The sequence below is a fragment of the Scomber japonicus genome, chromosome 19 (genome assembly GCF_027409825.1).
Source record: "Scomber japonicus isolate fScoJap1 chromosome 19, fScoJap1.pri, whole genome shotgun sequence".
NCBI classification, from domain to species: Eukaryota; Metazoa; Chordata; class Actinopteri; order Scombriformes; family Scombridae; genus Scomber; species Scomber japonicus.
The window spans coordinates 6,806,195-6,820,094 of record NC_070596.1 but is presented as its reverse complement, the minus strand read 5'-3'; the positions used below and the strand labels follow the sequence as shown (position 1 = coordinate 6,820,094).

Here is a 13,900-nt window from a genome sequence, read left to right as displayed (position 1 = left end):
CCTTATATGTGACACCTCAGGGTGCGTTATTCTGCATGTACCATGGTCACAGAGGTTGAGGCTTGTCACATTTTCCTACTTTTTTATACTTTTCATTTAGCTTTTACCATTCAAAAAACATTATCTCTTTTTGCAGCACAGACTCAGCTGCTTCTTTGTCTCTTTTTTTGGATATACACTGCTGATTGGCCAACAGATATGACTGGTGCATCTTTGGAAAGTCTGGAATTCACAATTTTGACAAAGAAAGGACAAAGACATCACAATTCTAATCTTTTGCCAAATTTCAGAGATAACCTAGCACCTCTATTCGTTCTCCAGAATTAGATTTGGTATCAACTGAAAGATTATCATTTTGGTTTTCTCCACTTGTTTTGGTGTGTTAGCAGCAATACATTATTCATAAAAATAATGAGAACAGCTTGTTTGTGGAGGCAGCTGTTAATCTGCGATTTCAATATGTTGCCGGCTAACATATATAGTCAGTTTAAACTGTCTTAACTGGCAATTTGAGGCATATGCATTGTTGCTATGGTTACAAGCAGTATGCAAATCTTGTTTACTGATTTGGGGATTCAATAATCTGCTTATAGTAATAAAGTAGTTTTCTTACACTGTTCATTTTGGGTCTTTTCGTACATGATAACATGAGGGGGGGGAAAATGTAATTATGGTAATTATTTTTGTTTTTGTTTTACTTTACTCCCACAATACACGTATGATATGCACATAGCACCATTATTGCCGTCCGGTACCCTGTTTGCCTCGTTGCCTGCTGCTGCGTACACATTGAAATCATGACTTTTTCTCTCAATGAAAAATGACATCTACTTGAAGCTTTTGGGCAATCTGCCAAAAAACAAGCCAACGAGGCGCAGCAGCGAACCAACAAGTGTTTGAAACAGCTGTACTGTGTTGCAAAGTTCTCTCTTTCATTATTTTATACTCATGGAATAAATATACAAATGTCAAATAGATAGATAGGTAATCTGCATGACAAATAAAGAAAATAATAAAAATACAAAAATATATAAATAAAAAATAAACAGAAATGAGTGTTAGAAAAACGAATATTTTCTGGATTAATGCTGCAGTAATAAACTGATTAATCTACAGACAGACATTTTAATAATTTGGATAAAAGTAATAATAATAATAATAATGATGATAATAATACATTTTATTTGCACTTTACATTTGAAGCAAATCTCCAAGTGCTACAAAGTAAAAGCATCAATATAAAAGACAGATTTTAAAACATCATAAAATTAAGAGCATAAAAGCAGCAACCAGAAAAGTTAGTTAAAAGTCAAAGGTTCCACTAAAAAGAAATGTTTTAAGTCAATTTATAAGTCAAACTGCCAAGCATGTATTAGTTTCATATTGTGAAATGTGGAAATGTGCTTATTTCCTTTGTTTCATATCACTGTAACTAATATTTTAATATTTTTAGGTTATAGGTTTTTGACAAAAGTCCGTTTTTGAAGAACTCACTTAGACTCTACATTTTCTGTCGATTTTTTTAGACTGAACAATGAATTTGTTAATTAAATAATTAAGAGATTTGTTTAGTTGTACGTTACAACCCTAATCTGAATAAAGGATCAACAGAATGTCAAGCTTTTTTCTACAATCTGTCCTGATATATGTGACTCTCAGGACGTTCATGCAAGAGTGCAGAAGCACACTTTATGGGACAGTTAGGGCAGTTAAAGAGATCAAGACAGTCAAAGAACCCCAGACAGAAGAGCATGAGAGACACAGATAAAGAGAAAGACAGAGTTTTGGTCAGTTGAGTTCAGACACAGAAACAGAAGACTGTGAGTTCTCGTGTCTGTTCCAGCCACCGTCGGGGTGTGTGGGGTAAGTTACTTGATACTCGCTGACACAGACAGAAGCAGCGTGATTGACACCGCTTCTCTCTCGTTTATTTCCTCCCTCTGCCGCTTCACTTAAAATATTTCCCTCATGGTGAAGTTTTAAAGATGATTTTTATCTCCTCTCACAGCCGCACTGTATCTGATAAAGTGCCTTTTAAAATAAGAGCTTGAGTCATGGGCGACGATGGAAACACTGACATGGTTTACTTTTATCAGGAATCCACCGCTGTCTCAGAAATCCATCACACATGGAGTGTCTGGCTGAAAGGAAAGACAAACTATGGACACGTCTGTGCACAGATGGACATACGCAGAAAACCACAACCACATACAGTACATGCATGTATACATACCCAAGTCACAGTCACGGAAGTCTAAACATACTCGAGGCTGTGTGTGTGTGTGTACGATCAGATTAAGAGCAGTTTGAAAGGTTTGGCTGACAGCAGGAAATAACAGAGGTCAGAGTATTGAGACCTATCAGGAAAAAGAAAAGAGAGAAATCTATTGTGGGATGAAGATAAGGCCAGAAAAAACATCACATATTCATGACAAAAGTACTGAAAGAAGTTGAAGTCATTTGTCACAGCTGGAGACACGCTCAGCGCTCTATTAGCAACTCGGTCCTCAGCACTACTTGAAAACTAATTAGTTTTGTTAGCTCCACTAAACAATCACAGAAACCCCCCCAAAAGAACTTTTTAATCTTTGCCTTTCACAATCAGGAAACACAGGAAATGAGATTCTGTAGGTGTGCATAACAGCGTGTCACACATCTGCAGAAAATGACTACCCGTGACCAAATTAGACTTGGAAATACGAGGGTGACATTGAGTTGTTTCGTATCATCAAATAAGGAGCAGAAACATTTCTTACATCAGGGTGAGGAGGGTAGTTCAGATGGTGAGATAAAGCTCTTCAGACTCTATTTAAAGGAGATAAGTGTGGAATCCCTCAGCTGGAGAAACAATAGACCTTGTCAGGTTGTTCGTCTCTACTGCTTGGTGGCTTTTTATTAATGATGGTAGATTTTACAAAGTGAAGAAGTCACAGGTTAAGTTGTGACGTAATTAAAAGAGTAGATATGAAGAACTAAGGACAGAAAAGCTGTTATGTTGGCATCAGACTAATCGTTATGCAAGATGACGCAATCATAGACTCATTAACTGTTGCTTTGACTTGGCCTTGAGACACATTACACTACAACTACCAGTCTTTTACCCCTTGTGGAATCCGTTAGGGACTATGGGAGCACAGAGCGAATAAGCGGAAGTGTTAAGGAACACTCTGTAGAGCTTCTCAAACAGACATTAATGAGGCATCACAGGCTTAGCTGGTTGTGTACTGATTAAACAATACCTGTGATTTGGGTTATTCAAGATGGATAAAGAAAATCAAGTGTTTGGACTGGGAGATTTTGTACATGAAATGATGTTGCCTACATCTTGGTACAGTAGGGCCGGTATCTGAATGTCAGATAAAATGCATCAAAACAGGATATAATAGCAACACATAACAAAATAAAAAGACATTTAAATATGATTAGAAGTGTTAAATTGGAAATAAGATTAAGATAGAATAGAAAAAGATGGGTAAAAACAGGAGAATAAAAAGTTACAGTGCAGCGTAAGACAGAGCTTTAATTCTTTAACCCCTTGTGGCATACATTGGGGACTATGTGTGCACAGACCTATTAAGCCTAAGTGTCAGGTAACACTTGAGGTACTCAAACTGGGTGAGAAAAGAGTCAATTTGACATGCCAGTCTTTAGTTGGTTGTATACTGATAGAACAATACCTGTGATTTGGGTTATTCAAGATTATTGTTGGATACAAAAAGTGAAAAGGTGCTTTAACTGAGAGATTTTGGACATGTAATAGTGCTGTCTACATCTTGGTGTAGTAGGGCCAGTATCATTTTTTGATATTTGGGCTGATGAAGCATGTGAAGGTACCAAAACAATACTTTTTTTAATATCTTACTTTTTTCAATACCTTACCTTGAGAGATATTCATAGCTTTTTTCTGTAGAACCTTTTATTTGATTTTAAAAGAAGCCAAAGTTCTCAAATGTTAAAAGTTGTAATATATAATCAGGCATACTTGAAGTTTGCCTGAATAAAACATTTTCTAAAACTTTCTTTCTTAGTGTCCAGTTTGGATGAGTTTTTCACTGAATGGGTAGAAAAGAAGACCTCTGAGCTACTTTATTATACAATGTGTTAACTTAAAATTTCTTCTGTTAAATGAATGACTATAACTCTAAAGGTACTGATAGTAGTGCTGACTACTGCAGGAGATTACTGGTTGTTCCTTACAAATCAGAACATTTAAGAACAGTTCTCAATAACTATCCTTACCTCCCGCCTAAGTGAAATTATAGTTTAAGACTGCATGATTAAAAGTGTAAGTATACAGACAAAATAAAGTATAATGAATAAACCTGATTTGAAGTGTCTAATAAAGAAAACAGTAGTGTAGCAGTGCAGTAATAATGGTGATTGGAATTGTAGTCCATTATTATTTTTTCCATTTTATTTTTAACTCTGTGTGACTTCTCCACAGCCTCCATCACCGATGACAAGGGAAGAAGGAGCTGCCTTCGACTCAAAGTCTTCGTCAGGCCTCAAAGTGAGTTGCAGATTGTTGTGTCTACTCTGCCGGTTTTCCATTCTGCTTTGCACCAGCTTGCGTTCAGGCTGCGGACGCATGACGTTTGACTCCACTAATCTTTCCATCCCCTTCTCTCTTCTTTGTGTTTTTGAAGACAATTGTGTGAGAAACTCTGGGAGCTCGCAGGAAGGGGTCGACTTTGACGAGAACAGTCACAACTCCCTAGAACCCAGAGGTTGGTGGGAATATACATTACATCATGTTTGTGAGCATGAGTGTGTGTGTGTGCATCTGTGTGTAAGAGACTGAATGATAGGCTCAATAAAGATTATCCTGAATTTAACCTTCCCATAACTGCTACATCTGCTCATAATCTTGTCTTTCTTTTCATTTCCTTGAGAATTCTTTCGTTTTTATTACAGAGAGTTTAAGAATTGGAAAAATCAAAATATGTTCCTGTCTTAATTCCATATTATGCACTTAATCTAACCAGAGATTGAGTATAGTCTGTTCACAGTGGGAAAGCGATTTTAAAAAAAAATAAAAATCATTGTACACTGTAGCAATTATTGTACAAGAAAACTGCAAATCATGACATTTATAAAATTAAATGTAGCATATACTTTAGTATATAATCATGTAATCATGAAAGTTGCATTGTAATGGAGTAGTAATGTATAAGTACATGGTAAACATGGTATTTTTGTAATAAAAAAATATAACCACAAAAGTAGGTGAGCACTTAATAAAAGTCATAGACATACCAGTAGCACTTCACAGCTAATATTGTAGGTTAGTCACCTCTACAAGACCATGACTTTAAATAGCATATTGATGAATTGGATTTTACAGCATGGCTAGGTTAACATGCTAGTCAGCTCCAGGGGGAAAACTAGCTGTAGGCTACTTTCAGCTCCTTATTTGTGCTAATTTGGTGACAGCAATGTACTAATTCACTTTATTTGCCAAGAGTTAGATAAGAAGATGTTTACCAGTCTCATTAAATATGCAGCCACTAGCAAGAATAGGATAGCTTAGCACAAAAAGGAGCAACAGCTAACCTGGTTCTGTCTAAGTGCAAAGAAATATGCTTACTGGCACCACTAATGCTCAGGAATTAACATGTTATATCTTATTGTTAAATAAGTACCAAAAAAAATAAAAAGTGTAAAAATGACAGGTTGTGGTTTAATGGGGGGATAATGTGATGGATTAATTCTTGACAGACTGCAGTGGCTTCCTGTAGTTTATAGTGTTAGCTTGACAACCTCATTGTGACACTGCGACTCCAGGGCATCACTGCACCCTGCTAAGAAATAGTTTCGTCACGTAACCCCCCGCAACTTATTCATTGCTGCTTCCACAGTCTTTACGTTAAGCTAAGCTAACTGTAGCTTCGTGTTACAGTTGACAGAGGGCTTTGGTGCATTTCTTAAGCTTGTGAAGGGGGTGTGTGATGCTAATACTAGGTGTTAAATTTCGCTTTAAGACCCTTATCATTTCAGGTGCTGCTTTAATGGTGTGTTTGCCCAAGAACATTTGCAGTTAATCTACTAACAAACCAGCTAATAAGCGCTTAATATTTAGCCTTTACAGCTCCTAAAAGTGGGGCTTTGCTTGCTTGTTAATCCAGCCTTGTTGTACATGTTTGTATTTACCCTTTATTATTACTGCCTGAGCTGACGCTATTATGCATGTACGAGGCTGCGCCAACCACTGCCCAGTGTCTGATTTCCTCACAAAGAAAACAAAACCCTTATTTCATTTCATATATTTCATCCGTTTGGCCTCTGATTATTGATTATTTTCATGTCTCTGCCCTCAGACGACATCAGTCATGAGTCGCCCGAGCCATCACGAAGGGATGTGAACTCTGCTGGTCGGCGCCAGACTTCAGTCCTCCTGCTCAGCTTTGCCCTCATACTCCTGGCTGCCATCTTATCTTTATAGCGGCCAGTCATGAAGAATCTACCCCCCCCCCACCCCCACCAGGAATGGACTGTCCTGATTGGACCACAGGCCGCTCTACCCTTCAACCCCCCTCCCCTCAAGGAGCACTTTTTAAAATTAAAAAAAAAATAAATAAGAAAAACACTGACAATCTCTCTATGTGAAAAGAGAGAAGAAGAGACTTTGACACTGAAGCCTTCTTTGTTTTTTTGACTTTGGAAAAATAGTGTGATTCTTGACTTTTCGCGGCGGGTGCTGATGGTCGAGGCACCCTGAGGTGAAAGAGGAAGAGTCTCTTACCTGTTTGCCTCGCTACTGTTCACAGTATGCAGATGTTAAAACATTTATTTGCATTAAAGACAAGCACACATACATGCTTTTAAACATATACACACACAAACACACACATGCACACACAGGACACAAACTACACAATCAGAACACTCTTTAGCTTGAAAGGCAAAGAAGCACAGCAGGATCCCTCAAAGTTTACAGACTTTGAACATTTCTTTTTTGTGTGTTCAGGAACATCACGTAAACCCCCCGACATGTAACATGATTAAATTTCACGTGAAAGTAGAAGAGGTTGCAAAGAAGTTCTGGGAGCGACACATCACACACCTTAAAAAAAAAAAAAAGTAAAAAAAGAAAGTGGAAAAAAAGGATGTTGTTGCTAGGAGACGGATGCCAATGGTATGAGGGAATGAGGCAAGACTTTTGATGACTTAACCTTTCTCTCAGGTTAAAAAGGAGGTGGATGCATCGTCTCAGACTGTGGAGGACCCTCGTTGAGAATAAAAATAAGTCAATTTAAAGAAGCACTCATCTTTTAGTATTGGGATAGGGGCGATTTAATGATTAATGTTTTTGTTTTTTAATAAAATCACGTAATTCAATTGTAGCAGCCAACACGGGTGTACAGTAAAATATTTGAACGGAGCGTAGAAGAAGTGGATATGGTATTTTGCCAGGCAAAATGTATTTTCCTATTTATTGTGAAGTCCTCGTGTTTTTTTCTGTTCTGGTTTAGTCTGTAAGTACGGTAGAAAGGCAATAAAAAGAAAAAAAACACCCACACTTATACCCATCCAGTTAGCTCATATTACACACAGTTCATTTGATACAATCATATGAAAACACTGAGTACAGTTTATGTATCTGTCTATCGCTGAATTAAGTGAATGGTTTTTAATTGTTTTTAACCGAGTCCAAGAAGAAAAAAAAAAAAAGAAGTCTGATGTGCTATCAGGGTGTAGAAATCATAGAATATTTGTGTTTCGGATTTGTTATTAACGAATGTCACAAATGTAGTTTTACTATTACACTATTGCTTTTGTGAATCACTGTCATAACACAACTATTGTACATAGAGGCAAATTTCCTACAAAAAGTTCAGGGATGTGTCCATGCCTAATTTTAGTCTCTTTTTTAATCAGGGGAGGGATGAGTTACTCCTCCTCTGAAAAAAGCAGCACAATTTCTGTGGCTAAAGATGTTTCAGTGAGACAGTGACCGAGTTACAGAGCAGGTGGTAGTAGTGTATGTGTGTGTGTGTATGTGTGTAGGGAGGGCAGGGGGTTTGTGTGTGTGATTCAGTTGCCCTCTTTGATGTCGTGTAAAGTGGCGTCTGTACAGAAAATACACCGGGGGCACCCTCCTACCGGTTATTTCTGGAATGAAAAATCGACCACCGGGAGAGATGGAATAAACAGAACGAGGTGTCTTGTTCTCTCGGGGCGAGCTGAAACTCTACCACCAGTGGACCTGAGAGGGAAAAAAAAGAAGGAGAGAGGAGATGTGAGGATTTGTAGTGCTCCTGCTGAGATCAATAGTCGTGTTAGTCTTCTTTTTTTTTTTTGCAAAGCAGGACCATGCAGTAAACATATCCTTTTCCATGCGTCACTCTCAGCTGCACAAGTACCTTCACTATCACTCACTGCCAAATTAAACCATAGGCTTGCTAGGTTTACTGCTGAAAATGAACACCTGTAGCACCTGCTCATTGTTACAGTATAACAGAGTATTAGGGACACTCTTGGGGGAGAAAAAAACATCAGAGATTGATATTAAGGTTGTTATTTTGAGAAAGTTATGAGAATCAAGTCGTAATTTTCAAAATAAAGTCATTGTAGGAGAAAAAACTAATATTACAAGAAAAAATATCAACGTAGAGTTAATAAAGGCTTAATTTCAGGAGAATTAAAGTTATTACATTCATAATGTCACAAGAATTTAATTAGATCAATGCCACTTTGTTTTTTTTAAAGGAAAAACTAGATATCATTGGAGGTAAAATCATAATTTTACAAACCAAGAGGCAGTATGTAATGAGTAAAAAGCCTATAAGGCATATGTTATGACTCATAACTCATAACAATGTTTTCTCAAAATATGATATGACAACTTTTCTCTTGATTCCCCCCCCCCCTTTAGCAGTGTCCCTAATACCCTGTCATAGTACAGAGACTGCTTGTGTCAGAGAGGAGAATTTTTCATAAATGTTCCCCATAAGAGATCACTCCACTCCAGCAATTCAGTATTGCACTTTTGTAAGGTTAGGGGGTCACAAGAGACAGATTGAAAAAGAACGGTCATTATTGAAGCAGCAGACGCCAAGATATCCTGACTGTAGTATCAAGTACAGGTTTAACTCCAGACAATCCTAGATCCTACAATTCAAGTAATGTAACTCAATAATGCCTTTTAAAGGACCGTATCAGCCCCTGTCTTTTAAACTCCCCCCTCCAGACTTTTTGTTATGAAGTTATCGTCTTCAGTAACTGAGTATAGTGACAATTAAACACAAAGTCATGTTTAAAATGTATGAAATGCCCCTTTAAAAAGTAATTCATGCTCTTAATTTACAAATCATCAAATTGCAGGATTCAGGACTGATACTTATTTAATTCAAAGGGAATGAATGAGTAGCATCATTAATCCCTCTGTATTTTTGCTTATGTCATTAATTCCTTTGAATCCTTGATTTCGATCATCTAAATTTTTATCACATACTCTCAGATTTTTATACACAGCAGGTTATCACCATGTTGTGTTTCACAGACAAAATCCTAAGAACGTTCTTGTATCTCAAATCTTTTCCTCCTGACACCTACAGTACCAACCTCTGTACGTTTGAGTCCGTCCAACATCAGTCCACTGTCACTGAAATCATCGCCTCCAGCCACGCCACAATGAGAAAAAACCAATCCGATAGTTTTGCGGATACTGTGTATCCAACAATGAGTCTGTTGTAACATACAGTGCTAGATACTTTCTCTTTTTTTCACACCTCTTTTGAAGGGCGATTAGCAAGAAAAAAAAAAGTCAACATTTGATATAAAAAAAATGCTTTATTTCATTTTGTATGTCTTTTATATGAAACAGAAAAAAACAGCACCCTCTATCTGTAAATCTGTGCAAACGCGGCACATATCAAACATGCAGTGTGGTCGGGGTTACAATCATGAATCAAAGGGCCTGAAGAAAGAACGGATGGATTTTTAAAAAGACAACGCTCCTGTTCATTGTATCGTTGCATCCAAAGTGTCTTTCAGGTGCAGGATGTACTTGGATTTGGTTTGTTTCAGTTCGCTATAATCTTCACCTCCAGCTGTTTCCACTCCGCCGAGCTGCCGCGCATTGGCGTTGCAGGATTCAAGGAGATGCGATTGACTTTTATTGATGTAAAAGCTTGATGTGTTGAAAAGTCTGTTCTCCATGTCGAATTCTGATGTTCTCATGTTTATTGGAACGAACTGTGCTTCGAGGAGGGCGGGTTCTTAAAAAGGAGTCGTCTTCTTCGTCTTCTTCTTCTTCACCTGATTTTGGTACCATGTAGCCTGAAGCTAACACCACTGTGTCCCTGGTTTGCGGTGTCTGTTCTCCATCCTCTGTATCTTCTTTAAAAAAAAAAAGACAAAAAAAAAAAAAAAAAAAGGATGTGTGTTTTTGTCAGTGCATCTAGCAATGGGAAGGTTTTCGTTACTTTACTCACAACTGTGTTTTTTTCCCAAACTAGACATGGATGTGCCACAAAACTGCACATTTCTTTTGAAACTGTAGTAACTGTACCTTGTGCCTATATGAGCCCCATCCTCTCCTGTACTCATCTAAACTATTCTAATGTCTGTTTTCCTGCTCAATCCTTCACTAGATTTTTCTACAAAAAGGCCATTTCTTTGTAAATACACGTGTTGGAGCAGCTATGACTAACTAAAACAAACAACAAAAAAAGATTTAATAAATATTTCTTTGTCGTTGTAATTATCGCCTCTGACTTTTTTTTTCATTATTAACTGTTATATGCTAATCTGTGACGGTTTTGTGAAATGGAAAGAACATCAAAAAGGCATGGAGGCGCCGTCGGAGCAGCTCGAGCGAGGCCCTTGCCTGTTTGTCTTGGTTGTCACTTGATGCATAATCACACAGGCTGAGTCCAGGGGAAGTGAGTGAACAGCTGTTTCTCTATAATCTAGAGGTAATTCGCCAGACTGGAAAAAAAAAACAAAAAAACAAGAAACAGCTTCAATTAATCTTGCGGGAATGTGCAGCACTTCAGGGAGCCGCGCCAAGAAAACTTTGTCTCACACGCTCTTTTGCTCCTCGCTTCGCTCTGCCTCTCCTGCTGTCTACTTCTATTTCTCACTCTCTGTCTTTCTTTTTCCTCTTTCTGTCTCTTCAGTGTCTCCTTTTGCCACCTTTTACCAATGTGCTGCACAAAATGTTTAGATCAGGTTGTCACATCCATGCTTGGAAATGTCTAGAAAAAGGTGAAGACTGTTCTGTGATCAAATATAGAAACTTCACAAAAGACAGGAATGGTTCAAATAGAAGAAGCAGAGGTTGAGATATTCTGAGTTTCATTCTCCAAAAAAACACTAGATCCTACATTTCCCATAATGCATCTTGAAATGTCCTGAAAAGTCCCTGACTGAGAAAGGCCCATATCTTTCAAACTCCACTCCCCCAGTTTGTAATGCTGAATTTCGTCAAGTTTCGTGAAGCCATGACATCACCATGACATCATCAGGGTTAATTCATTACATATTACACAAGTAGTTTTTTACAGGTTGAGCAAGAATCCTGTGATTAAATACAAGTAGCTATACCACGCTGTAACCATACACACCATAGCTAATTCTAAGCATGGATCTTCCATACGGGTAATCTGGGTAAGCGTCCAGGTGCCCTTGAGCAGAAAGGAGCCCTCAATGATGGGAACAGGTTTTTTTTTAATTTTTCTTTTATCAGGCTCTACAAACATACAACATGCCTTGACCCATTCTCTTGATGCTGATAATTATGGTCACTGTCAGAAACCTAGTATGTCCAAAACAAGGTTTCCATCTGAGAGCAGTGTTATCCAATCAGAATAAAATATAAGTTGTTTGGGGGGATATGAGCCCCTGGGTGGTACATATGCAGCCTTGACTGTATGTATTTGTATATTCAAGGAGTCAAGGATTTTACTCTGCCATGTAGGTACATGAAAGAGTGAAATACAGTACTCAGGTCCCGCTGAATTAAATATACATCAATGTATACACACACATTAATATATACTAATATATCAATTATGTATATACACATACACATATATTAATATACATATAGACATATATTACATATCTATATACATGCATATACTGTACACAAGTAAGAGATTAAATAAAGAAAATCTATAATAAAAATAGATAAAATAAGAAAAGCCTACAATAGAGGTAAAGTGAGCAGTGCATGTGCATACCAGCTTTTTGTTTTCCTTTTTGCTAATCACTCTACTTTGCCTTATATTTTTTCACTTTTTTAAGTTACACCCCCCCCCCCCACACACACACACACACACACACACTGACACAACAACAGGTACAATACACAAATGTGCAATAACTGCATAAGCACTTTAATTTATTTTATATTGTATTTTAAACTGTATTTTTATAGTTAGTTACTCATTCAACCCACAGTTTCTTTTAATGTGTGTGCATGTGAGTGAATGGACAGATGAGTAGAGTGAATGAGGTACACTTTTCCTTTTTAAGACAGACAGACATTTCATTGCGTGTTAACATGCAATGACAATAAAAGCATTTTAAAATCAAGTGTCTTACTTGTAAAACACTCATGGTAACTGTTTTACTGTTGGCTGACAACTTGTGTAAAAAGCAGGAGGGCAGAGAGTTCACCCACTCCTGCCTCTTTCACAACATTCTGCAGGAAGATGGACAGAAAGGAGGATTACTCAAGTAAATACACTCAAGTTACTTTGCCACCCTGCAGCTATACGCTCTGTTTGAACATGGAGTGAAGTGTATTTTTCCAGACAGAAGAAACATGCAGCGTTGGGGGAAAAAGAAGCTGCCGGTGACCCTTCTCTTCTCTTTCATAACCTTTCATAACCACTAGTGGCACCCAAGTCCACCACCACCCTCCATCGTGGTCCTCAGGGGGCCGTCCACATGTCTATTCTCAGACGGCCCTGTGGTCATGTGCTAACTGAAGCACACACTTGAGTTTACTGTGTGTGTACTGCAGCGGTGAAAGACAGATGAGGGGCCTTTTCAATCGGTCAGTCCGGTCTCGTTTTGACTCTGATATGTCCCCAAAGTGTCTTTGAGCAACACACTGCAAAAAAAAACTTTAATAATATCATTTCCTTTTTTTCAACTTTAAAAAAAAATCCTATTCAGAAAAGAGTTTTAAGAGTTTTTCTGTTATTCTGTCACAAATGACTGTGCCTTTTGAATGCTGGACGCAACCTGTTTAAGCAATGGTGTCTCTCAGAAATTACATTTATATACTAGAAAATACATTTTTTCCAGTGATTTTTTAATCAACATAACTTAAAAACTTAATTATCATATCTGGCAAATCACAAAACGAGTGATACAAAACCTTTCATCCAGTCTTGTAATCGTTATTAACTGAAACATTCTTTTTTTGTTTGTTTGTAGGTCAGTTTGAAGCATTTTAAGGTCTTACTAACTTTAATGGATGTGTTTTTGTTGCCTGAACCTTTTCAGGATGTGAACCTTGGTCTACAGTGTCTACAGCCACCATCCACCTTCATCACCTTCCTATTCATGAACCCTGAGCTGGTAAATAAATGTAGCACTTCCTACACTCCAAGGAAATTTTGCCAAGGAATATAATTCAGGCAGGAATTAAGTTTCCTTCAAAACCTAAAGTAAGCAGACTTTAGATGAAATACCTTTACATTTGAGGCAAAAGGCTTTTTGGCAAAAAAAAAAAAATTAAAAAAGAAAGCTGCCAAAGAACTGCAGCTGAAAATGAGCCAGCTGGCTAACAGTGGGACATTTACAGAACTGCTGATTACAGTGTGTTGTTCCTATAACAAATCAAATCAAAAGAAGGAAGAAAAGGAAAAATACATGAGAATAAAAGAAAAAGAAAAGAAAAATACAAATGGAAAAAAATCCTGAAAACTTCAGGTTGTTT

General features: G+C 37.5%; 1 protein-coding gene across 1 annotated transcript in view; it reads left to right on the top strand.

Moving 5' to 3' along the window:
- LOC128380031 (ephrin-A5b-like) overlaps positions 1–6,442 on the top strand; it is a 78,758-nt gene extending 72,316 nt beyond the window's left edge. The window contains exons 3-5 of the mRNA XM_053339699.1: positions 4,445–4,510; positions 4,647–4,727; positions 6,318–6,442. Coding sequence (XP_053195674.1) covers positions 4,445–4,510; positions 4,647–4,727; positions 6,318–6,442 — 272 coding nt within the window. The remainder of the gene's footprint in view (positions 1–4,444; positions 4,511–4,646; positions 4,728–6,317) is intronic.
- Positions 6,443–13,900: the final 7,458 nt, after the last annotated feature.